General features: G+C 47.2%; 1 protein-coding gene across 1 annotated transcript; it reads left to right on the plus strand.

The window, feature by feature from the left end:
- The first annotated feature begins 1,604 nt into the window (after positions 1 to 1,604).
- On the plus strand, positions 1,605 to 16,546 carry AMBP (alpha-1-microglobulin/bikunin precursor). Its single transcript, XM_049774239.1, has 10 exons — positions 1,605 to 1,844; positions 3,620 to 3,762; positions 5,190 to 5,266; positions 5,855 to 5,971; positions 6,361 to 6,462; positions 7,005 to 7,051; positions 13,262 to 13,343; positions 14,806 to 14,973; positions 15,654 to 15,827; positions 16,397 to 16,546. The coding sequence occupies exons 1-10, from the start codon at positions 1,728 to 1,730 to the stop codon at positions 16,420 to 16,422; spliced, it is 1,053 nt and encodes a 350-aa protein (XP_049630196.1). The 5' UTR covers positions 1,605 to 1,727; the 3' UTR covers positions 16,423 to 16,546.
- Positions 16,547 to 25,559: the final 9,013 nt, after the last annotated feature.

Raw genomic sequence — 25,559 nt, forward strand, 5'->3', positions numbered from 1 at the left:
AGGAGGAAATGCAATGTTGGAAAGGGGAATGCTGAGATCCCCCTTGGTCCCAGAGTCAAGGATGAAAAAGGGCAGAGAAGGAAAAGAAAATGAGGGGGAAGAAGAGATAGACAGGAAACAATAGGGAGCAGAGTTCAAGGGAATCCGAGTACATCAGAAGAGCAGCTATATAGCCACACCGCAGAGCCAACAACACTGAAAACAGGAGGTTCAAACTCCAACAACCAAACTTCAAAAGGTGCCTGTGTGGGAGTGAAAGTCTGGGGATGGGGGTAGGCGAGAACCTGGGAGCCCTGGAAGAAGACATTGGTGGTGGATCTGGTGCTGGAACAAAATGTGTCTAAAAACCTAATTATGAATAGCTTTGTAAATCAAAGAGCTTTAATAAAACAAATTAATAGACTTAGGGGCTGTAAAGAGATCAAAGGGCTGAATCCTGACATGCAAGAGGCCTCAGGTTGCTCCCTGTCACTGCATGGGATATCCCTGATTGTGGGTTTCCAGCTCCATACGTATGCCTAGGCTGGCTATCAGCAGAAATGACCCCCAGATATCCCAGCACCGTTTGAGAACCCCATCAACTCTATTCCCCCCAAAAACAACAGAATTTTTTTCTTTCTCTATTCTGGAGCTAGAAGACCAGGACTAAGGTGGATGTAGGGCCTACCCTTCCAGAAGGCTTCAGGAATCTGGGGGTACCTCTTTCTGCTCCTGGCCTGTAGGACTGTCCCCCTTCTTCTTCTACAGAAACACTGGCCTTTGCACAGAGCCTAGCCTCCTGCAGTGAGTGTCTCTGCTCCCTCTGATTCACAGCACCTGAGGGGAGGGTTGCACAGCACCTCAAAAGAGGGGGGGCACTCTGAACCCCTTCAGCTCTCACTGTTCCTCCTATTTCTGTCCCGGGGCTGCACCCAGTGTGATCCCCAACACTCATAGGACACCATCTGAATGTGGACCCCAGGGGCTTAAGGGGTGTCATGTTTAGGTACCCAGCCCCTGGGGACGCAGAGAGAAGTCTGTGCCCCATCTTTGGGGAGCTGGTAGGGGTAATGCTCAGGCATGTACCTGGGGGGTGAGGAGGCTGGTAGGGAACTGGTACGGAATTGTGCTTTGAGACTAGCTAGGTTTGAGCCTCCTTTTTCTAGAAGGGGTAAGGGCAGTGCAAGCTGAAATCGGCGTGGGATTTAGGGTGTAGGGTGGGCTCTCTGCTGCTGCTTCTCAAAAGTTTCCAGGGCTCCTCATTCCCTGTGAGACAGCACAGTTCCTGGTGAGAAAAAGGCCGCCCCAGTGCTCAGGTGGGCTTCCTGGAGAATAAGGTTTAAGAATGACCAAGTAGTAAAGGCCAGTGGGTGTCCAGCTGGCCCCAACTTACGTGCCTGCCACCCCAGAGAGGAGGGGAGTCTTAGGCGAAGCTTGGTGGGATTCAAGTCCCATCCCCTGGCAGCACGTAGCATACAGGGTTTGGTTAATACCTTCTCAGAAATGACTGTCCGGCCCCTCAGGACCCTGGGCCCCCAGCCAGAGTGCTTCCTGCAAATCGATCCACCCTGGCCTTTGGGTTCTGATTGGTCCTGTGATGAGCAGGGCAAAAATCAAGGTCCCCTACAGCCCTCAGGCCCTGGGCCTAGCCTCAGTACACAGTTGTCACCTTAGACAGGCTGCAAGCCATTGCTTCTGTGTCCCCAGCCCGTGAGTGATTTCCCAGAAGCTCAGGGGCCCCCAAAGTCATGTGGATTCTTGGGATACTGCTGCCCCTGCTGGCCACCTGCTTGGCAGTGCGTGGGGACCCTGTGCCCACCGTGCTTGAGGACATCCAAGTGCAGGAAAACTTCGATCTCCCCAGGGTAAGGCCACTTGCAGAGAGGGGATGCTGGAGGCCATCAGCCAGGCCATGGGGGGACAAAGGGAGGTAGTAGGAGACTAAGTCCTGCCTTCCAGGGTCTTGTTCCCACCTGAGTCTCTGGGTGGGTGTTGATCCTTCATATACTAACTTGTTTAGCTAGCATCCTCCATTCTCTGTGACTCTCTGTCACTCTGTCCTCTCCCCACTGAACGCTCACCCTGAGAGACTCTGTTCTGTTTGTTGACCTGACTGCATCCTGCCCCCCCCCCACCTCCTCTCCCAGATTTTGCTTTTCTTTTGTTGTTGTTGTTGTTGTTGTTGGGCCACACCCGGCAGTGCTCAGGGGTTACTCCTGGTTATTGGCTCAGAAATAGCTCCTGGCGGGGCTGGAGAGATAGCATGGAGGTAAGGCATTTGCCTTTCGTGCAGGAGGTCATCGGTTCGAATCCCGGCGTCCCATATGGTCCCCCGTGCCTGCCAGGAACAATTTCTGAGCCTGGATCCAGGAATAATCCCTGAGCACTGCCGGGTGTGACCCAAAAACCACAAAAAAAAAAAAAAAAAAAAAAAAAAAAAAAAAAAAATAGCTCCTGGCAGGCACGGGGGACCATATGGGACACCGGGATTCGAACCAATCACCTTAGGTCCTGGATCGACTGGTTGCAAGGCAAACACCGTTGTGCTATCTCTCCGGGCCCAGATTTTGCTTTTCATGGATATTTCTGTCCACCTCCAAGCCCACTGTCTGACCTTGAGGTACTCCTACTCACCCAAATTTGTACTCTGGGGACCTCATCCTGGGTTCTATTTTCACAGACCTGCCTACGAGGTGTCATGGGGTGTCAGAGTTGGAGGATATGTTATGGGGAGAAGAGAAGCAGGACAGAACTAGGGTTTCCTCCATCACTGCCCCCGAAAGTCTAGATGACCTCAAACTGGCCAGTACTTTTGGGGATCTGCCTTTCTGAAGTTGGGGGGGGCACTGTGACACTGATTGGTTTTGGGGGACACGAATGGAGAAGGGGCCTTGAAGATCCAACACTTGGCTGTATTGCTCCTTCCCCACTCTGCAGAAACAAGGAGGGGTGGAGTTTCTATCATCTCTGCTGCTCAGCAGAAATGGGAGGGCAATCCCCTTGCATATGGCCTCCCAGATTTGATCGCCAACATCCCATATGGTGCCTGGAGTCTGCCAGGAGTGATCCCTGAGTACAGAGCCAAAAGTATTCCCTGAGCGCTGCTGAGTGTGATCTCTTGATGCCTTAACAAGAGCAGATCTGGGGCTGGAGTGATAGCACAGCAGTAGGGCATTTGCCTTGCAAGCTGCTGACCCCGAATGGACCCGGCATCCCATAGGGTTTTCCCACTGCCAGGAGCAATTTCTAAGTGCAGAGCTGGGAGTAACACCTGAGTGCCACTGGGTGTGGCCCAGAAACCAACCCCACATATACACAAAAAAGAGCAGACCAGTGGGCTATAGATGATGGGGATGTACCCAGCCTTGCAGGTCAGATACTGGTCCCCCTTATTCTGGGGGGTGATTTACATACCTACAGACTGCCTAGTGAACAGCCCAGACCCTAGGGTATGGCAGGGACCCTTCAGTGTGTGTCTGACTGAGCTAGTTCTGAGTATTCTTGCTCTGTGGGAGAAGGCGCTGAGTCTGCTGAGAGCAGAGACGTCAGCTCTTCGAGGGTCAGTCCTGCAAGGCAATGGGGTCCCTCATGCCCTCCTCAAGGTCTCGGCCAACTCAGAGCTGCCATGGCTGCCTCCTAGGTCTATGGAAAGTGGTTCCAGTTGGCCATCGGCTCCACCTGCCCATGGCTGAAACGTTTCGTGAACAAGCTGGCAGTGAGCACGATGGTGCTGGGTGCGGGTGCCACTGAGGGGGACCTCAGTGTGACTATCACACGCTGGCGGTGAGTGGGTACACCTGGGAGTGAAGGGGGACACCGGGCTCAGAACCCTCTGCCCTGATTTCAGCCCTCACTCCCTTCTCCACAGTTCTCTCATCTCCAGGGCAGTACCTCCCCATACCATGCCTGTTTCCTCTCCTGGTCTTGATCCTCCATGTCTTTCAGCTAGGGAAGGGGGAAGGCATTGTACCCCATTCCTCCAGGGATTCAGCCTAGATGGGAGAGAGAGGACTCTGCTCCCAGGGCCATCAGCCCTCCCTCGGTCACCCTCCTATAGATCCAAACCCTCCTATAGATCCTCCCTTCTTACTTCCGCCTATGCAAGGCCGCCCACCTGTCTTTTTTAGGTTGTCTGTGTCAATTTTACTGTCTCCCCACCTCTAATCCAGAACTTTCCATTGAGTTCATTCTTTACTCAGACACCAGAGACCTGTTAGACTTTGGACTTCGGAATTTGTTCTTTCCTAGAACCTTGGGAAACGACATTCAGAACCTTTGGTGATGGTGGGCTGGTTCTCAGAACATTCCAGGCCCCTCTCAAAGGCCCCTTCTTTCCAGGTACCCCCTCTCTCAATTTTTGGAAACTGTCCTCACAATTCTGGATTCTTTTTTATAAGTGACCTCCTCCTCCTCTCTCTCTACTCCCTCCCTCCTCCTAAAACCTCTCCCAGATCCCTGAGCTAATCCCATGGATCCTTTGATACTCTGTCCCAGTTCACTTCTTCCAGGAAACTCTCCCTGACCCAGCTCCCCTTCAAATGCAGGCTACTTGGTCTCCTTTGTCTTTTCCCCACCCATATCCTTTTTCGGGGTACTCCCACATTGTTGGCATTTAACATAATGACAGCACTTACCTCTGACCCACCCTCCCACTCCCTGAGGGATGAGATCTGCCTGCCCTCCTTTACATCCCTAGGAACTGACTCAATGATCTGCTTAGTAAAGGTAATTAGAACAATAACAAATTATCCTAACTAATAATACCCCTCTTCCCTTTAAGTTGTGACTGTTTTTGCCATGGCTGGTGGTTGGTGAGCCTGTCACAATGACTCCATGCAGAGTGCTCCCTCCAAGCTTTGAAAGAAAGATCTCATGGATCCCCATGCCACTCACTCCCATCACATAGATGAGGAGCCTAGGACAGCAGAGACTATCCCCAGTAATAAATGCTAAAATGCTAAAAAGCACTTTAAAACCAGCCATCCTGGTTTCTCCTGGGGCTTGGGAAAACTAACAGCCTCTTTAGGGGTCTGTTCAGTCCTGAACTTTCCCTGGCCAGCAATGTGGCATTTTCCAGGGCTGCAGCAAAGCTGAAACAAAATATTTGGGATTTTACTTTCCAAATGACTAAAGAACAAAACAAGTTGGAAAAGTCATTGCAGACCCTCATCTGAATGTTTTTTTCCCCCTCTGTGCCTTTTCATTTCCAGGAGAGGGGTCTGTGAAGAGAGCTCAGAGGCTTATGAGAAAACAGACATGGTCGGGAAGTTCCGTTATCGTAATACCCGTAAGTGGGGTGCAGAGAAGCACCCGCTCCTGTTGTGGTTAAGTCATACTTTATGTTATCGCCTCTCCCTCTGCTTCTGTCCTGAACACACATGAAGGAACCAGGGAGACATGGATGCAGGAGGAAGGTGCCAGGGGCAAGGAAGGGAAGGCTCTTGGGCTTGGAACCCCTTTTCTGGCCTCTGTTCGGACAGAATGCTGCGTATTGTTGTTTAATCACTTTTTTTTTTTTTTTTTTTTGGTTTTTGGGCCACACCCAGCTGATGCTCAAGGTTTACTCTGGATATGTGCTCAGAAATCACTCTTGGCTTGGGGGATCATATGGAATGCCAGGGGATCCAACCGCAGTCCGCCCTAGGCTAGTGTGGGCAAGGCAGATGCCTTACCCCTTGCACCACCTCTCTGACCCCATGTTGTTCAATCACTTTTTGGTTTGAAGACTCTACAGGATTTTCTCAGGGTTCACTCCTGGATGCGTGCTTAGGGATCACTCCTGGAAGGGCCCAGGAATCAGACCTAGGTTGTTTGCCTGCAAGACAACCCCCTACCCACGATCACTATCCTATCTCTCTGGCCTTTCCCTCTGCAGATTGGAACAGGGAGATAGAGTCCTATGTGGTACGTACCAACTATGATGAGTATGCCATCCTGCTCTCCAAGAAGCACAGCCATCGCCATGGAACCACCATCACTGCCAAGCTCTATGGTCAAGTCTGGGCTGGGTGGAATGGGCTGTTAATTTAGGGACAGAGAAGAGTAGGGTGCTTCCTGGGGGTGGTGGAACCATGGGGAAGTGCTGAATTCAGTCTCCCAGTTAGGGCAGCATTGTTTTCTTTCATGTCTAAGATTCAGATCCCAGATCTTCAGGCCTTTCACAGAGTACCCTGCAGGAGCCCTAGGAGGGCGGGTGGAGGGGTGGAGGGGACGCAGCTTCTCCTGTCCCAGAGTCCATCTTTCCAAAAGGGTACTGGAAAGAACTCGCAGGGCCTTTTGTTTTTAGGCTTCCCTGACTAGGTGTCTTTGGGCAGAGTCAGCTCAGGTCATGTCTGCAGAGGCAGCAGGAAACTAAGCATCTGCATTGCTTTTCCATTGCAGGGCGGGAGTCGCAGATCAGGGAGAGCCTGGTACAGGACTTCAGGGAGTTTGCCCTGGGTGTGGGCATCCCGGAGGACTCCATCTTCACCATTCCAGACAGAGGTAGACTCATCACCCTTCCTCCTCATCCTGGTGCTCCCTTGAGAATCTCCCTTCTGCCTCTGGGTCTTTCAGAACATCACATCTCAGGACTGTGGGCTTCCTCCCTACTTTACAGAGAAGGTCACTGGGGGTCTTGAATTTGCTCCATGTCATTTAGCATGTTCTCAGCAGATATGAGTCTAGAACTTATTCAGTTCCCCTTCCTTTAGCACTGAATGAGGTTCTTTTTTCTATTTGTATATTTGTTTTTTTTTGTTGTTGTTGTTGTTGTTGTTGTTTTTGGGTCACATCAGGCAGCACTCAGGGGTTACTCCTGGCTCTGCACTCAGAAATTGCTCTTCGCATCTGGGGTGAGGGGACCATACAGGATGTGGGAATTAAACTGGGGTCTGTCCTGGGTTGGTCTGACTTGCTCTAAGGATGCAGACATTCATGAGGGGATCAATAGATAGTCTCCATTGATCATCCCTTCTCTGCTTCCAGTTTCTCTCTGGGAGCCATGTCAGCCCACACTCTCACTTCTCTCTTGTCCTCTGTCCTAGGTGAATGTGTGCCTGGGGAGAAGGAGCCAGAAATCAGACTACCCGAGGTGAGTGCCTGGTATCTTTGGTTGGGGGCCATTGAGGAAGCTGAAAGGCAAGAATGGGTTTGAAGTCTGACCCATTCCAGCGTGGTTCTGTCTGTTGAGCAGGTTGTGGGCCCATCAGGATCATACTTCTTTTGAGACATGGGCACAATTGCATTCTTTTCCTAGGGTGCTATAATTCATGCTAGGCAACCACTGCCCAGTGTAGTGTGTAAAAGCAATAAAACACCCAATCATGAAATGGTGATACTTGATGCTCAATGATAAAATAATGATTCAGTTTCCTATAAAAATTTTTTTTATTCATCTCCCTAAAAGATTGCAAATGCAGGAGTAATCTGCTTCTTCTACCAGTTTCTCCCCATTTATGCTGTCTTTTTTTTTATTTATTTATTTTTTTTGATTTTTGGGCCACACCTGGCAGTGCTCAGGGGCTACTCCTGGCTGTCTGCTCAGAAATAGCTCCTGGCAGGCACGGGGGACCATATGGGACACCGGGATTCGAGCCAACCACCTTAGGTCCTGGATCGGCTGCTTGCAAGGCAAACACCGCTGTGCTATCTTCTCCGGGCCCTATGCTATCTTTTTTTTTTTTTAAGGCATTTTATTATTTTTATTTTATGCTTTTTGTGCCACACTCAGTGGTACTCAGGGGTTGCACCTAGCTCTGTGCTCAGAAATCTCTCCTGCCTCGGGGGATGATATGGAAATTTGGGAATCTATCCCAGATTGAATGCATGCAAGGCAAATGCCCTACCACTGTGCTATTGATCCAGCTCTTATTATATATCTATATCTATATCTACCTACCTACCTATCTATCTATCTATCTATCTATCTATCTATCTATCTATCTATCTATCTATATTTGTTTTTCGGCCACACCCTATGACACTCTAACCAGAGCTATGTGCTCAGAAATTACTCCTGGCTTGGGGGACCATATGGGATGATGGGGTTCGTCCTAGGCTAGCCTGTGCAAGGCAGATGCCACCATTTGAGCCACTGCTCCAGCCCCCTATGCTATATTTTTGATGGGGGGGTTTTCAACTCTAAAATTTTGTCTTTCCGCCCTTCACTATATTGCTCAAACTTTCACTTGTTTTCTCACTCTAGCTATTTGAATATTATAAATAACAACTTATTTTATGTATATTCATGTGTTCACATCTACGTAGGGATGCATAAGCATATTTCTATGCAAAACAGTCTTGAAAATTTATAAGGACATGAAGAAAAGAAAAAGAAGGTCCTCATTTTTATATGGAATTCTTGTTGTGATTGAGTCTTTTCTCAATAGGTGGGACTATTTATACAAATAATTTCTCTGTCCCAGAAAGATAAGCTGGAAAACAATGGAGTCCTTGCCATTTAAAATTGTCTTTCTGTATTTGTATGACATGACCAATAGCCTGAATTAATGAAGATGTCCTGGGTTACAACTTTTCAGTTCAACAACTGTCAAGATTTTTTTCTCTGTGTCTTCCATCACTAGTGCCAGGATTTGTTCAAGGGAAACCAGGATCTTTCTCTTTCTAGAATTTATGCTTTATTTTTAATTATTATTTTTATTTGTTTTTGTGTGTGTGTTTTTTGGGTCACACCCGGCAGTGCTCAGGGGTTATTCCTGGTTCCAGGCTCAGAAATTGCTCCTGGCAGGCGCAGGGGACCATATGGGATGCCGGGATTCGAACCGATGACCTCCTGCATGAAAGGCAACCGTCTTACCTCCATGCTTTCTCTTCGGCCCCTAATTATTATTAATTTTGCCTCATTCCTTTGAACCCTTTAAAGGGAATACTTCTCCTTAAGCTCAGAGTTTTCTTCTGTTATTTCTATTTGACTGTCTCTTCTGAAAATTCCTTTCTGTGAGTGATTTCTTCCAGAAAGCTCTGCTACAGCTCATGTTCTCTACTCATGTGGTCAAAATCCAACAATGTTTCTTCCACTTCAATAAATTTCTACTTCTTTAATCATCATATTTTTTTATTAAACATTTGTTTTTGTTTTTGGGCCACACTCGGCAGTGCTCAGGGGTTACTCCTGGCTGTCTGCTCAGAAATAGCTCCTGGCAGGCACTGGGGACCCTATGGGACAACGGGATTCGAACCAACCACCTTTGGTGCTGGATAGGCTGCTTGCAAGGCAAACGCTGCTGTGCTATCTCTCCGGGCCCTCATCATCGTATTTTTATAACTCTTGACTCCTGTTACAGAGCTGTCTTCTCACCTTGAGTAACATGGAAGATTAAGTTTTTTTCTTGATTCTTATGACTATCTTGGGGTTAGTAGAGATACTTCTTCAACCTAATCTGATTCCTCTGAGTAGGTGCAGTTTAGTTTGTCCTAATATTCCTCTTCCTTCTTTCTCATGAAATCTACTTGAGGCATATTCTGGTAGACAATGAGAAGTTTCATCACGGTTTTCATTTGCATCTTAAAAGAAAATGGGCAATGGGGCCAGAGAAACAGTACAGCAGATAAGGCTCTTGCCTAGACTGTACCTGACCCAGGTTCCACCCCTGACATCCATTATGGTCCCCAGAGCACTGCCAGGAGCAATGGCTGAGAACAGTGCCAGGATTAATTCCTGAACATTTCCAGGTAAGGCCCCAAAACTAAACAAACAAAAAGGGCAAAGATGAATGGTGACTGTGTTGGTCACTTTTCTGGCTTTGGGTCTCACATATGGGCAGGAAGGCTTCCTAGTTGCCAACAGTCTTCCTGCTCATTTCTGCTTTTATTGTTTTGGGATTTTGCCTAGGTGCAAAATTGTAATGTTGTACACAAAAGTTGTACACTCAGAGACCCACTGCCATTGTTGGCAGCCTGCCTTGCCTTACCCTGCCCTGCTCTGTCCTGACCTGCCTTGTAAGTCACCGTCACAACTAGAGTGTAAGGATTTGTCCCAGGTCCCTTCTACTTCCTCGTTTCCTTATAAACCCCTAGTCTGATCAGTCCTCCCTGAAAAACTGGTCTATCCATCCTATACTGTGTAGGAACACTTTTAGTTTTTCTTTTTTAAAATTTTTAATTTTTTAAAAAATTTTAAATATTTTTTAAGAATTAAAAATTGGAAAATTTCATGACTTCATCTCTCCTGACGGCTGCATAATATTCCATTGTGTATATGTACCACAGTTTCTTTAGCCCTTCATCTGGTGAAGGGCATCTTGGTTGTCTCCAGAGCCTGGCTATTGTGAATAGTGCTGCAATAAACATAGGTGTGAGGAAGGGGTTTTTGTATTGTATTCTTGTGTTCCTAGGGTATATTCCTAGGAGTGGTATAGCTGGATCGTTTGGGAACTCCATTTTCAGTTTTTGGAGGAATCTTCATATCACTTTCCATAGAGGTTGGACTAGACAGCATTCCCACCAGCAGTGGATAAGAGTTCCTTTCTCTCCACATCCCCGCCAGCACCGATTGTTCTCATTCTTTGTGATGTGTGCCAGTCTCTGTGGTGTGAGATGGTATCTCATCGTTGTTTTGATTTGCATCTCCCTGATGATCAGTGATGAGGAGCATTTTTTCATGTGCCTTTTGGCCATTTGTATTTCTTTTTTATCAAAGTGTCTGTTCATTTCTTCTCCCCATTTTTGATGAGATTAGATGTTTTTTTCTTGTAAAGTTCTGTCAGTGCCCTGTATATTTTAGATATTAGCCCTTTATCTGATGGGTATTGAGTGAATAGTTTCTCCCACATGGTGGGTGGCTCTTATATCCTGGGCACTATTTCTTTTGAGGTGCAGAAGCTTCTCAGCTTAATGTATTCCCATCTGTTGATCTCTGCTTCCACTTGTTTGGAAAGTGCAGTTTCCTCCTTGAAGATGCCTTTAGTCTCAATGTCATGGAGTGTTTTACCTACATGTTGTTCTATATACCTTATGGTACCAGGTCTGATATCAAGGTCTTTAATCCATTTGGATTTTACCTTCATACATGATGTTAACTGGGGGTCTAGGTTCGCTTTTTTGCAAGTGGCTAACCAGTTCTGCCAGCACCACTTGTTGAAGAGGTTTTCCCTGCTCCACTTAGGATTTCTTGCTCCCTTGTCAAAAATTAGGTGATTGTATGTCTGGGGAACATTGTCTTAGAACTCAAGCCTATTCCACTGATCTGAGGGTCTGTCTTTATTCCAATACCATGCTGTTTTGATAACTATTGCTTTGTAGTACAGTTTAAAGTTGAGAAAAGTAATGCCTCCCTTACTCCTTTTCCCTAGGAGTGCTTTAGCTATTCAAGGGTGTTTATTGTTCCAGATGAACTTCACAACTGTTTGATCCACTTCTTTGAAGAATGTCATGGGTATCTTTAGAGGGATCGCATTAAATCTATACAATGCTTTGGGGAGTATTGGCATTTTAGTGATGTTAATCCTGCCAATCCATGAGCACGGTATGTGTTTCCATTTCCGTGTGTCCTCTCTTATTTCTTGGAGCAGGGCTTTATAGTTTTCTTTGTATAGGTCCTTCACATCTTTGGTCAAGTTGACTCCAAGATATTTGAGTTTGTGTGGCACTAACGTAAATGGGATTGCCTTCTTGATGTCCATCTCTTCCCTATCATTATTGGTGTATAAAAAGGCCATTGATTTCTATGTATTTCCTATACATAGATGTACATGGAGTCTATTATGCTGAGTGAAATAAGTCAGAGGGAGAGAGAGAGAGAGACGCAGAATAGTCTCACTCACCTATGGGTTTTAAGAAAAATAAAAGTCATCTTTGCAACAATCTTCAGGGACAATGAGGGGAGGGCTGGAACTTACAGCTCACTTCATGAAGCTCACCACAAAGAGTGGTGAGTGCAGTTATAGAAATAACTACACTGAGAACTACCATAATCATGTGAATGAATGAAGGAACTGGAAAGCCTGTCTGGAGTACAGTTGGGGGTGCGGTGGGATGGAGGGAGATTTGGGACATTGGTGGTGGGGATGTTGCACTGGTGAAGGGGGTGTTCTTTACATGACTGAAACCTAATCACAATCATATTTGTAATCAAGATGTTTAAATAAATAAAAAATGTACTAAAAAAAGAAATTAAAAAAATCTGTTCAAATGCCCCTGATTCAATGTCACTATGTACCTAAAATACTACTGTGAATGATTTGTAATCCACTTTGGTCAAAATAAAAATTATTATTAAAAAAAAGAATTAAAAATTGGAGAGCTGGAAGTTCCAGCTCACTACATGAAGCTCAGCACAAAGAGTGATGAGTGCAGTTAGAGAAATAATTACATTGAGATCTATCAAACAATGTGAATGAATAAGGGAAGTAGGAAGCCTGTCTAGAGTACAGGTGGGGGTTGGGTAGGGAGGAGGGAGATTTGGGACATTGGTGATGGGAATGTTGCACTGGTGAAGGGGGTGTTCTTTACATGACTGAAACCAACTGCAATCGTGTTTGTAAATCAATGTGTTTAAATAAAGATATTAATTAAAAAAGACTTAAAATCATTTTTAATATATATTTTATTTAAACAACTTGATTACATACATGATTGTGTTTAGGTTTCAGCAATGTAAAGAACACCACCCATCACCAGTGCAACATTCCCATCTCCAATTTTAAAAAATTAAAAATTTTTAATGTCTTCAAGTTTCTGTCCTTCCCTAGATCTCTTTCTCCTTAGTAATCCTTTGGCCATTTCTGAAAATTAGATATTGGGGTGTCTGAAAATTGGATATTTGGATATCTGGAAATTGGGATATCTAAAAATTGGATATTTAAGTGTTTGAAATTGGGACATTTGACAATTGGATATTGGGATGTCATTATAACTCTTTTTTTTTTTTTTTTTTTTTTTTTTGGTTTTTGGGCCACACCCGGCAGCGTTCAGGGGTTACTCCTGGCTGTCTGCTTAAAAATAGCTCCTGGCAGGCACAAGGGACCATATGGGACACTGGGATTTGAACCAACCACCTTAGGTCCTGGATCGGCTGCTTGCAAGGCAAACGCTGCTGTGCTATCTCTCCGGGCCCGTCACTATGACTCTTGGCTTTAATTTTTCTTTCAGGCCAGAAATCTATCCTGTGATATGTGTCTGGCATTTAAGTTGCTAGCAAAATAGTTCATTAGCCCATTTATTGGCTGGGCTTCAGTTTATCACCCATCTCCCCAAAGCAGAGGCTTTCCTTATATATTCCTGGGGTCTGGTGAGAACCAGGGATAACATCTCTGCAATGACATCTCTCTCTCTCTTCCTTCAGAGATTCCGGCGGGCTGTGATTCCTCAGGAAGATGAAGGATCAGGGGCTGGGCAACTAGTATCTAGTCAGAGCAAGACTGAAGGTAATGATTCAGGCCTCTTTTCACCCCTTTTCACTGCCTTCCAGAAATGATGGTAGGTTAGCCCCCACTGTCTGCTCTCAACACCATGAGTTGCTTGTTTTATTTGCTGGAGTCAAGGAGTGGGCATTAAAAGACAAATAAATCTGTTACTTTGCGTTGTGCCAGCAGTTGTGGGGAAACTGAGGGGAGTTCTAGGCAAAATCCTCAAGTTTAGGGGCCGGGCGGTGGCGCTGGAGGTAAGGTGCCTGCCTTACCTGCGCTAGCCTTGGACGGACCGCGGTTCGATCCCCCGGTGTCCCATATGGTCTCCCAAGCCAAGAGGGACTTCTGAGCGCATAGCCAGGAGTAACCTCTGAGCGTCACCGGGTGTGGCCCAAAAACCAAAAAAAAAAAAAAAAAAAATCCTCAAGTTTAGGAACTCAAGAACATCATTTTGAACCTTGTGGTTATAGGAGAAGGCAATACGAAAAGAAAGTACCCACAATCAATGGCCACAGAATCGATACCCAATCTACTACAAGCTATACACAGAGGGGTCCAGTTACACTAGCAGTCTGGGGGGCAAAGAAGGGAGATACGGGATGTATGCTGGGAACAGGGGTGGAAAGAGGACAACACAGGTGGAGGGAATGCCCCTGATTCATTGTCACTATGTACCTTAAATATAACTTTGAGAGATTCGTAATTCACTTTGATCACAATAAAAATTATTTAAAAACATAAAATTTTGATAAAAAAAAATAAGAAAAGAAAGTGATGCTCCCAAAAGGAAGGGTCAGCTAATGAACCTGGAGAGGTTAGAGGGAAGAGAGAGAGTCCAGGGAAACTTCAGAGATGAAGAGGAATAAGTAGATACCAGGGACTCAGGGTAGGTTTTATGGAAGAGGAATTCTAGAGGTGGCAATAATTAAAGCGCAAGTATGGAGGTGACTAAAATGGAGACATCCTAACGAAGTTAGGGAGCTCACTTTGCATATGACAGACTCTATGTCATATGAGCACTCTATGCTCCCCTTAGCACCTTCAAGAGTGTTCTCTGAGCACAGAGTTAGTTGTTAGCACTACAAAACAAAAACAGCAAAAAAGCCTGGAGGTGAGCTGTCTTCAGGGGATTCCAGTGAAGGGATCATGGACTGCTATCACTGAATTTATCAATTTAGCTCAGTATAAATGGATCAATGACAAATGCCATTCTAGTCCTGGGACAGACAAGTCCAGCACAGATGGTGGTGGGTCTTGGGTCAACAGTAACTCTCTATATCATGATATGGGGGAAGTCTGGATTTTGGTGTCCGTTGGATATAACTTTGAGAGCCAAGCAATATTGACCTCTCAGAGTGTCCATTTCTTCATCTCTAAAAAGAGTTGACCATCTGTTCTCTCAGTGCATAGATGAGAACTTAATGAGATGAGCTGAAGTACAGACTCAGTCCTCACTAAGGGTTGCTTTGTTCTCCCCCAGACTCCTGCCAACTGGCTTTCGCAGAAGGTCCCTGTTTGGGAATGGTCAAGAGGTATTTCTACAACGGCACATCCATGGCCTGTGAGACATTCCAGTATGGTGGCTGTCTGGGCAATAATAATAACTTTGCTACTGAGAAGGAGTGTTTGCAGACTTGCCGGACTGTAGGTGAGTATGGGTCCCTGCACTGTGGTTCTGTATCCCCACAACAGTGTCCTGCTATGGAACAGATATCTAAGATAAAATGTCTCAGTGGTTGAATTCCTAAAGTCACAGAAATTGCACATCTGGATATAGGCCAACTGTTTCTTCTAATTGGCTTCAATATACCAACAAACAAAAGGAAGATTGAGAGGAGGGCTGAAGGGATAGCACAGGTCTCAGGACTGGATGCCTTGAATGTGCAGAACCCAGGTTTGATCCCTATCACCACCTGGCAAATATAGTCTTTTTTTTGGGGGGGGGCCACACCCGGTGGTGCTCAGGGGTTACTCCTGGCTGTCTGCTCAGAAATAGCTCCTGGCAGGCACGGGGGATTCGAACCAACCACCTTTGGTCCTGGATCAGCTGCTTGCAAGGCAAATGCCGCTGTGCTATCTCTCCGGGCCCCGCAAATATAGTCTTGAGCTTCCCCCATCCAAAGAACCACTGGGGTCTAGTGGTCACTGATATTGCAGATAGCATCACTGGGAATAACTCTGGGGATCCCTGAGCACTGCATTGGAGACAAGGCCCCTAAAAGATGAATTAGGGGTGCTGAGTGAGCAGAGTGGCCTACCTTGAGTCCTTGATGTGTGTGTCTGTCAGTAGTGGCAAAGTGACTCATTTTCCATGTCCCCTTCTTGCAGCTGCCTGCAATCTTCCCATAGTCAAAGGCCCCTGCAGAGGCTTCACTGAGCTTTGGGCATTCGATGCAGCCAAGGGCAAGTGTGTTCCTTTCAGCTATGGGGGCTGCAAGGGCAACGGAAACAAGTTCTACTCAGAGAAGGAGTGCAAAGAGTACTGTGGCGTGCCTGGAGATGGTAAGGCCCCGTGGGCTAGGTGAGCATTGAGGCCTAGGGCGGCAGAGCCCTGGGAGGAATAGGGGCCTGCAGAATTGAATTCCGATCTAGTCCAGTTACCAGTCTGTCAACTCTCTGGGCCTAAGAGAACCATTATGATCAACTTCCTGACCTTCCCCATTCTACCTTTGGACTGTTGAGTTGGGGTAGTTAGAATATCCACATTTGTTACTTTAGACAGGACCTTTTGGAATCTCAACTTTTTTTCTTTGTTAACGGGCTCCAAATACCTTTCTGGACCTTCTGAGGATGCTCTCATACTCAGTAGCTGAGAGCAATCCTTGAAGAGATACTGTACCAACGAGAGTCACAGCATTTCAGGGAATGGCCCAAAGTAAGTCAGAGGAGGCACAGCCATTTTGTGGGGTGCTCCTTGGAATACCAAATCCTTGAAGAGTCAAGAGCAGAAGTTTCTGGATGCAATGTTCAGGCCCAACTGAGCCCATGCTGGTCCCCTTCTCCCTGAGGTTCCACTTGGGTGGAGGGTGCTGGAGAGCCTCCACTCACTCCATCACTTCTATCCACCACAGGAGACGAGGAGCTGCTACGTGCCTAAGCACCGAGTGAGCCATGCCAGAGGGCCACAGAGCCACAGTGAGGTCATACGTGTGTCCCAGGGTCAGATCCAGCAAGCCACCTGGGTTTAATTAAAGATAGAACCATCAACTCCTGCAAACGTACTTTTCTTGTTTATTGTTCTCAGACATGCACTGAGGATTAGGGAGGCCAAGTTGGGGCAGGGAAAGAAGGAGTCCCATCCCCATCCTCTGTACCCCCAGAAACAAAACAGTGTGTGCTAGAGATGGAATTCTTCAGCAGGCAGAATTGGCGATGTAAATCTGAAGCCAACACACACCAGTTGGCTCTCCTATAGGTTAAAGAGTAATTGAGTTTTATCAAAGTCAGGAAAGAGGGAATTAATCTAGGTATTTATTCCTGGGAGAGGCTGACAGTGGAGGTGAAAGGCATCAGGGGATCTTAGGATCAGTAGGAAGACCCATGGCCTCATCCAGCATGCCTAGTGAGGTGAGGGCAAATGCCCACCAGACTGAAATAATTCTTTTGTCCCATTATTTCCCAGGGCTTCCCTCCCCTTCCCAATAAGCGCCCCCACAGGCCAATGTGTTGTGCTTTACTTAGATCAGCCAGGGTTGGTTCTTTGTTACACCCTCATGTTCCCTCTCTTGGGGTCACTTCTATGCCTGATGATAATTTTCACTGATCTTGTGTTCAAGGCAACTCTGGGTCATGGACTAGAACCCCAGGGTGGCTGGGCTGTTCTCTGGAGGCAGAGAAGTGAGTGTTCAACCTGGCTCAAGAAATCTGGGCATTCTGGGCCACAGTTCACAGGCAGTCAATTTATAGTTCTCTCTGACTCTCCATTGGAGACATGCTGACCCCATCCAGCCTCTCTAAAGCTCAGGGGAAGGCACTGCACATCTTCCATTGAGGGGATGAGTCCACAGGCAAGGATTTGGAGCTAAGAGCTTTGTAGTCCCCGGTTTTGATCACATAAGGACCCCCTGCCCTCTGTCTTGCCCAAATGCCAGAACTAGGCCTTGCAGGTTTCGAGAAGGTTGCCTGTCAGACAAACCAGAACTCATGATGGGACCCTGCATGGCACGGTGGAAGGTGGGGCAGGGCACAGCTGATCACCCACGAGGGAAATATCTGAAAGGACAAATGCCCCCACAAGAGGAGGTTGCTGGCTACAGGTGCTAGGCCGGTTGGTGGGTGCCTTGGTCTCAACCTTTAATCAAAGAATATCTGATGTTTGAGAGAGGGTTCAAAGGGCTAGATTGCATGTTTGGCAGGGGGAGGCCTGCGTTCAATCCCAGAACTACAGAGTCCCCAAGACGAACCAAACTAAAATCCTGCTATATAATAATCTAGGGTTGTTGGAACGTTCACTCCAGAAGACCTAGACATGTGTCCTGCATAGCAAGGGGTGAAGCTGAGTGGTGGGACAAGAACTTCTAATCCTTTTGCCATCTTTATGGGACAAGAACCTCTATTTCTTTCGGCATCTTTATTGGCCTGAGCATGAGTGCAGTGTGTGTGTGTGTGTGTGTGTGTGTGTGTGTGTGTGTGTGTGTGTGTGTGTGTGTGTGCAGTCTGCACTAATGCTTGCCAAAACTTTCAGTGCAAAGTTACTTTAGAAAGGCTGAAGAGATAGCACAGGGATCATGGCATTTGTTTTGAATGCATCTTCTGGTTCCATCACTGCCATTACATATGATCCCCCAAACTTAATCACACACAATCCCTGAGCACAGAACTCAGACTAAACCGTGAGCATAGCTGTTGTTGTTCTCAAACCCAACCCAAACCAGAAACTAACCCCTCAGTGATGAGGACTCTGTGTCCATTTGGAACACGAGGTTCAGAAGTGGGATGGGGTGGAGAAGGCTAGAGTGGTAGTACAGGGGATGGGGAGTTGGCCTTGCATGCAGCCAACCAGGGTTCAATTCCTGACATCCCATATGGTCACCTGAGCCCACCAAGAATGATTTCTGAGCAAAGAACCAGGAATAACCCCTGAATGGCTTGGGCTTATGCAGGGACACCAAATGTAGTTACCCTCAACTTAGCCTAAGGGGGGGAGAGAGAGGGGGGGGGAGGGAGGGAGAGAGAAATTACATATTGCTGATGCTATATTATCAAGCCCAGCCTGGCTGGGGGTGCTGGGCTTCTGGCCTCCAGCAGGCTGGCAGGCTCTGTTCTGGTCTTAACCTGACCACCCCCCCAATTTCCAGGCTTTCACCTTTTTATACTTATGGGCAGTAGTCAGCTACAAGGGTGTGTGTCCCAATCCAGGGGGCATGTCCCAGTCCAATTGCCCTGGGAGGCATCCTCACCTCTTAATGGTACATTGACTAATTCCCTTAAATATATCAATAGCTGAGAACTGATGGTTGTGATCTCAAAACAAAGAAACAGAAAGAAGTGGCATTAGATTCATTCTGTGGGGGAACACCTAATTTTTTCCCAATCCAAACTCCAATCACTGGACCAGAGAAATCATACAGGGGTTAAGGACCTTGCCTTGTACCTTGCCTTAAACCACAAAAACTGGTTAAAATTCCCAGAACTACTACGGATGGTGACCCAAGTATTGCCAGGGGTCACTCCTGAGCACAGAGTTAGAAATAGCCCTAGAGCATCACTTCTTTGTATGGCATCCTTCAACTTCACCTTTGCCCCTCCCAAAAGAAAAAAAACGCTAATATTTGCGCAGGGATGCCTTCTCAGTAAATTTCAACACACAAGAGGGTTCTGAAGCTCATACCCTTTGGGTGGCGGCCCCCATGTCACAACCTGGGCCTCCATCTCCCTTTACAATTTAATGGCATTTGCTCAGCTGATACAAGTGACACATCAGGCTGTATAATCTGATATAGCAAGATGACACTTGGCCTTTGGATGGGCTGGGCTGGCCTGGTCCAGGCTTATCACCCCTTCCCCCTTCCAACCAGATCCGACTTGGGTTCTGGACTGCATTGTGTAAAGTTGGTGGGGGGGGGGCTCCAGCTGTTCCCTCCTACTGCAGGGAATCCAGTATTGAACCCTCAAGTTTTTATTCACTGATGCCTTGAGAACTCTGCCCAAGGTATGGACACTGACCCCAAATAATGGACAGAACTAGTCCCTTTGCCTTACCATGTGGCTGGGGAGGTCTCATGAAAGATACAGCAGGGCAGGGTGAACCTGGACCACCTCTAAGATGGGTTATCTAGGTGAGGAAAAGAGTTCACCCCAACATTAGGGAAGTAGGAGAGTTGGGGTGTGTGTGGGAGTGTAGAATAAAGTCATAGTAACCAGTGAGTGCGAAGGAAGCACTAGGCTTAAGAGGGCAGAGTGTGCCACGGAGGGTAGGCTGGGGATGCTGCCATCTTCAGAGTGGCAGAGGATGGCAGGGCCACACAGCATGCTGACTCATGGCACTGCCAAGCATCCCATGGACATCCCATGCTGGGCTCTGGCCACCACTTCAGGGACAAAGAATGACTGGGACAGGTCTTTGGTTTGGGTTATGTCGGGGACAGTATTTCCAGACGCTGGATGTGAGCAGAGACCCCCAATTCCCATGGATTTTGACCTTTCTCTATCCTCAGTACCACTGAAAATTCTGAGCTGTGTGGGAAGTGGGTGACAAGCCACTGCTCCTCCATATGCATCATTCATGCTGTCAGCAGCCACCAGGGAGAGATGGCAAAGGACTCTGCAGTGCAGATGACCTCCATGGCCACGCTCAGCCATGGAGCCCAGCCTGGGATGTTCACTTGCACACGGTGACACTGGACCAGGTGCTGGAGGGGGACAGAGAGCTCAGAGCTCAGGAGTATTGGACTGAGTATGGGAAGATTCGCCCCAGCCCCAAACCCAAGACAGAACGTCACAGTCTCCAGTCTTCCTAAAGGTTGTTTTATTGTAAAACCATAAATACAACACTGACAGGGAAATTATTTCAGTAACCGATCCTCTAACCGTTCAAAGGATGTCTTGTTGCCTTGGCATCGACCAACTGGGAATGAAAAAGTCGTGAAAATTCAGGGGGACGGGATGGGGGTGCTGAATCTGGGGCTGGGGCTTTTGGCAATTGAAGGAACCCAGTGGAATATTCTTCTCCTTGGGAAATGTCCCACTTTTTCTCTTTTTAATATTTCTTGGACAATAACAGATAGATAAAAACAGCAACATGGAAACAGGTCTGTTTTTAAATTTTATTACTTTGTAAAAATCTTTTTTTTTCCCTTTCCCTCTCCTGTTCCTTTCTTCCATTGGACATCAGTAAAAAAAAAAAAAAGGTTTTTTAACATCACAAAACGGATTTGGCTCTAAATGGAGAAACAGTACCGAAATAAAGTGAAACAAAAAAAAAAATAACAAAACAAAACAGAAACTCAAAAGGACAAACAAAAAACCCTAAAAGAAACCCTCAAGTTTGGTCTCGGGGGCTCACAATATCACGACAGGAAGTGCCAACTAGAGCCCCATGCAAGTGGCTCCTTAGGACGACACAGGAGACCGCAAAGGACGTCTTGTTCATTGAACACAGCAAGGGTGACACTGGGTAACTTTTTAAATACAGTACATGGTGCGCTGGGCCCAAGCGACCCGACGCAAATCTCTCATGGAGACTGGAGCCAAGCACTGGCTGTTTATAAAAATATTGTGTTGCTACAAAAGTATAAATTAATGCTACCGGTATTAAGAAATATTAAACACATAAAACTTATAAGGATTAAGAAAAATATTCATTAATACCTGTAGAAAAACTCTGGCCTAAAAAAGATATTTTATTTTTTTTGAGTGTGTTTGTTTTTTTCTGTACATTTTTTTCTTTGTGTTTTTTTGTGTTTTTTTTTTTTTTGGATTTTTTTTTTTTTTATTTTTAAGATGACTTGAGTTTCTTGCACTCGAAGAGAGCGACACGGCTGTGCCTGTGGTATTGCCTAGAACGCCTTACTACTGAGAAAGGGCGGACGGGGAGCACGCACGCAGGATCCGAGAGAGAGGTGTGGGACAGAGAGGGGCACCAAGGCGTTCTCAAAATTTTTTTTTTTACCTGATGTGGAAGAATCACTGACATGAGGTGTGAGGTGGTGGCAAGGATAGAGAGGGACAGAAACGGGCAAGGGAGAAAAACAATGGGTCATAACTGACAATTTTAAAAAATATCTCTGCTTCGGGGTGGTTGTACAAAATGAATTTCCTGATGCTTGGGAGCTGCATGGCTCAGGAGATGCTGCCCATAGTTGGTGGCAGTTCTGTGACCCCCTGTACTCTCTGGCCCCCAGGTCCCTCTCCTTCCTGGCTGGCCAGTCCCTGCACCCACTTACTACCTGGAAGTCGACTGTCATAGGGGACAGAAGGGAAGGTCCTGGGCACTGGAAATGGGCTGGCACCTGGATTTGGGGAGGAGACTCTCCTGGCTGGTTGCAGGCCCCCCGGTCTTTGACCCTCTGGGCTTCAGGAAGCTCCATGGGCTCCCAGGACCCTGAGGTTGAGGGCACACAGGGCTGTGCCCCTTTAAGGAACTTTGGTTCAGAGTCTCAAGATGCCCAGCATGGGTGTGTCCTGGTGCTTATGCCCAACTGCAACCCCAGCATAGCCTTCTGCAACCCATGGTTGTGGCCTGGGTGACCATCCTCACCCTCATCAAAGGCTGGGGCAGGTGCCTGTCAGAGCAAAAGCCACAGGCATCCTGCAAGGAAAGGCAGCTGTCTTCCCACCACCCTCCTCAAACCCAGAGAAGAGGAAGGACCGAATCTTCCTGATTTTTCATAAGGAAGAAGATGGAAGAGGTCAAACACCATCTCATTGGTTTGCCATAACTGGCCTAGCAAACAGCCACAGTGACTGGATATGAATGCTTCCCAGTCCACCAGCTGTGCTGACAGGAGTACCTCCATTTGCTATCCTCAGGGGGGCAGCGAGAGCCTTTTGGTTCCATCTAAACCAGCACGTAGGGCATCTTGGGGTCACAGGTGTCGCTGCTGTTCCCAAGGCAACAGCCTGGTAAGCGCCTGATCCAGATCCATCCAGCTCGGCAGATGTGTGAGTGTGTACCGCTTCTTGCCTCAGAGAGCTCAGCCATGGCAGAGGCAATATTCAAATCTTTTTGGGTCATCTGCTGGGACTGGCCTTCTCTGTGTGCTCTTGGGCTCCATCATCCCAGTCTTCATGGAGAAATTATGCTGGACCTCAACATCTCTACAAGTGTCTGTATTTTAAGGATCCTGATTCTGGGTCGAAGCAGGTGGCCCTATAAGCACAGGCGACCCAGAAAGGTAGATGTGGAACTTCACAGAAGAAAGCATGCCTCGTGGAGTATTTTTTTTGTGTGGTGTTTCTTGAAAGTGCAGAAGAGGAAGGACAAGGACTCTCTGGGCACCTTTCCCTTCTCAGCCTTGTCACGGGCCATGGCCCCCTCATCAAAGCACTGCAGTCCCCTTTTCCAGTCAAGAACATAGCCTCCAAAACTAACTGGGACGCTGTCAGGTGGGTTGGTAAGAAGCAGGCTCCTTAGGTGGAGGTGGGCTGTTTCCTGCCATACATGCCCCTAATAAACTGCAGGTGTCACGGGGTTCCTGGTCTTTGCTTCCTGGCACTGTATGTCAGCAGCAGGAGATAGTTCTGGAGAAGAGTGTGGTGGGATAAGAATACCAAGCAGGAGGTGGGACTAATAATTCATTCTTGGAGGAGAGGAGATCACCCCCTGCACTCAACTCTCCATATTTGAGGGACCACCTATATGGTTGTCAGATTGAGTTTAGGTGCTGATGTCAAACCCTTTGGAAAGCCCCCATCCACACCAAAGGAGGTGTGTGAAAGAAAACAAAGGCCACTGAGGGCTGGAGTGCACATGGCTTGAATGCATTATAGCAAAGACAGCGGGAGGGGGGTAGATTATGCTAAAGCAGAATATGGCAGAAATGACTCAACTCTCCAGTCCTTCCGATCCCAAGGGCTTGAGGTGAAAGTCCCTGTAGTGGTCACACAGACAGGAAGAAGATAAAAAACACCAATAAAACCCATTACCCTCTGAAAGTCATATGAAGATCAACATTAGGTTGGGTGCTGACATACACCAGAAGAGCTTTTCTCAATCCTTTGGCTGAACTAGAATTTGGATGAGGTGGATATTGCTGGAAATAAGGGGGGCAGTCGCTGGACCTGTGCAATCTTTGGGTTTTATTCAGCTGTTTGCATTCAGCTGAGTTTGCTTGAGAGGGGTGCCGGTAAGGGAGGGTGGTGTGGCACAGCCTTTCCTGTTGGTGATGCTAGTTTCTGGGGACCCGGAGAGAGAAGTGATGAGTTGCCCTACCATCATGCTATCTCTTGTCCTTATTCCAACTACAGTGACTGTGGCCACACTCCAAGGTTAAAGTTGACATGAGGAGGAAGAACAGAACAGGAAGTGATACCTTAAGAATACTGTATGCCTGGATGATGGGCCCTGATGGCACTGCATACAGATGAAAGGTTTGATTCTACCATTCCAAAAGGGCACAGCTGCACACACCCCAACAATAGCAGCTCCACAACCACCACCCTCCTGAGGCTCACTTTAAGCTTTGGCTCAAGGTCCGCTATCAGAAGCCATCAGTGCTTGAGGCTTCTTCTGCCAAAATAATACAGAGCACCAACTCTTCTAGAACATCCCCTCTCACCAAGGCTCTTGTATTCCTCAGAAAGGAGCAGCAGCTAACCATCATGACTGTCCAGATTCTCCTCTACCCCACCTCCATGTGGATGGTGGTGATAGGAGGTGATAGGAGTCCACTGGAGCAGGTGTGGAGAAAACACTTAGCACCTTTCCAGGACCAGAAACAGCAGGTGATTCCTGAGACTTAGGCTTGCCAGAGAGAAGGTGGGTGTCAACTGCTTGTTGCATTTCAGGGTCCAAAACTCACCAGGGGGTGGGGAAGCTGGGCTGGTTGTCTCAGAGGGAGCAGGTTGGTGCTCCTCCAGAGATCGTGTTTTCATCCACGATGCCTTCAGCACCCCCACTTCCCCATTGGTCCAGCAGGGAGGCTTTGTACAGTGCTTCTTGTAGTCGAGGTATCTTGCAATTAAGTTTTGCTTTCTCACCAGGAAGGGATAGAGCTGACATGGCCAAGTCTGTGGCTTTGTGAACAGTATCCTCGAGCAACCCAGCTTTCAGCATGGCTGTGGCAAAGAGGTGTGCATGTTTGTGTGTGTGGAAGGAGGAGATGGGGACCACAGCACTTCATTTCTAAGAGGTGGGTATGAATGCAAACACTTGATGCTGACGAAACCTCATCTTCTGAGGGCAACACTGCATCCTGCACCCTCCAACTGGTATCTGGATTGTGTACAACTTTCATTTCTCGTGGCTGGGGCAGCCAGTGAGAAGAAGATCCTGCTAACCTATTTCACAGTGTCCAGTTACAACATATTTTAATGCCACCCCACCCACAAGATGGCAATCCTTGGGCCCACAGGGCCCTATAGCCAGCACTGTCCTGGAAAAATGGCGAGGCTTGCAAAGGGGATACCCAGGGTAATGGGAACAACTGAGGCCCTGGGCTCCTGGGGAGGGAGGGGTGAGGTGGGATGATGGCCGTGATGTGTGAGTAGTGTAATACACTCTGGGTTTAGAAGTCGTAGACATTGGCTGTGCCAAACGCAGTGGGCCAAGAGGGCAGGTGCCGGCTTACATTCAGAGGGACTCGAGGCCAAGCATTTCCAGTGGCCTCTCCCCATTGAGGCCTTTCGGAAACCTGTGACTCCACCCCCTCTCCCGGAATCCCAAGGGCACAGCCAAGGTCACAACCAAGTCTTGGTTCTGGGACACAGGAGAACAGAACTGAACAGGGAAGGCTGATCCAAACCATGGAGCACTCGACATGCCTCTGAGATGAGCTAGTTTACAGTGTGACTTGAGGAACAATAAACAAAGGGCGGAAAAACTAAACCAAAACAAACAAACCAAAAGATAAAATAAAATAAAATAACCCAAACCCAAGCAAACTCCAAAACATTAAGTTACAGACATTCAGTGCCTCCTCACAGTCTCAATCAGATTGGAAAACAAAAGTTTGAAAAAACAAAAACAAAAACAAAACTACTAACACATTAGGCGAAAAATAATAGGAGTGGAGACAGTTACTCTATATAGACTTCTTGTGGGGTGGGGGGTAGTCTTTTCATTTTTTCTTAGAT

The sequence above is a fragment of the Suncus etruscus genome, chromosome 5 (assembly GCF_024139225.1).
Source record: "Suncus etruscus isolate mSunEtr1 chromosome 5, mSunEtr1.pri.cur, whole genome shotgun sequence".
Lineage (NCBI taxonomy): Eukaryota > Metazoa > Chordata > Mammalia > Eulipotyphla > Soricidae > Suncus > Suncus etruscus.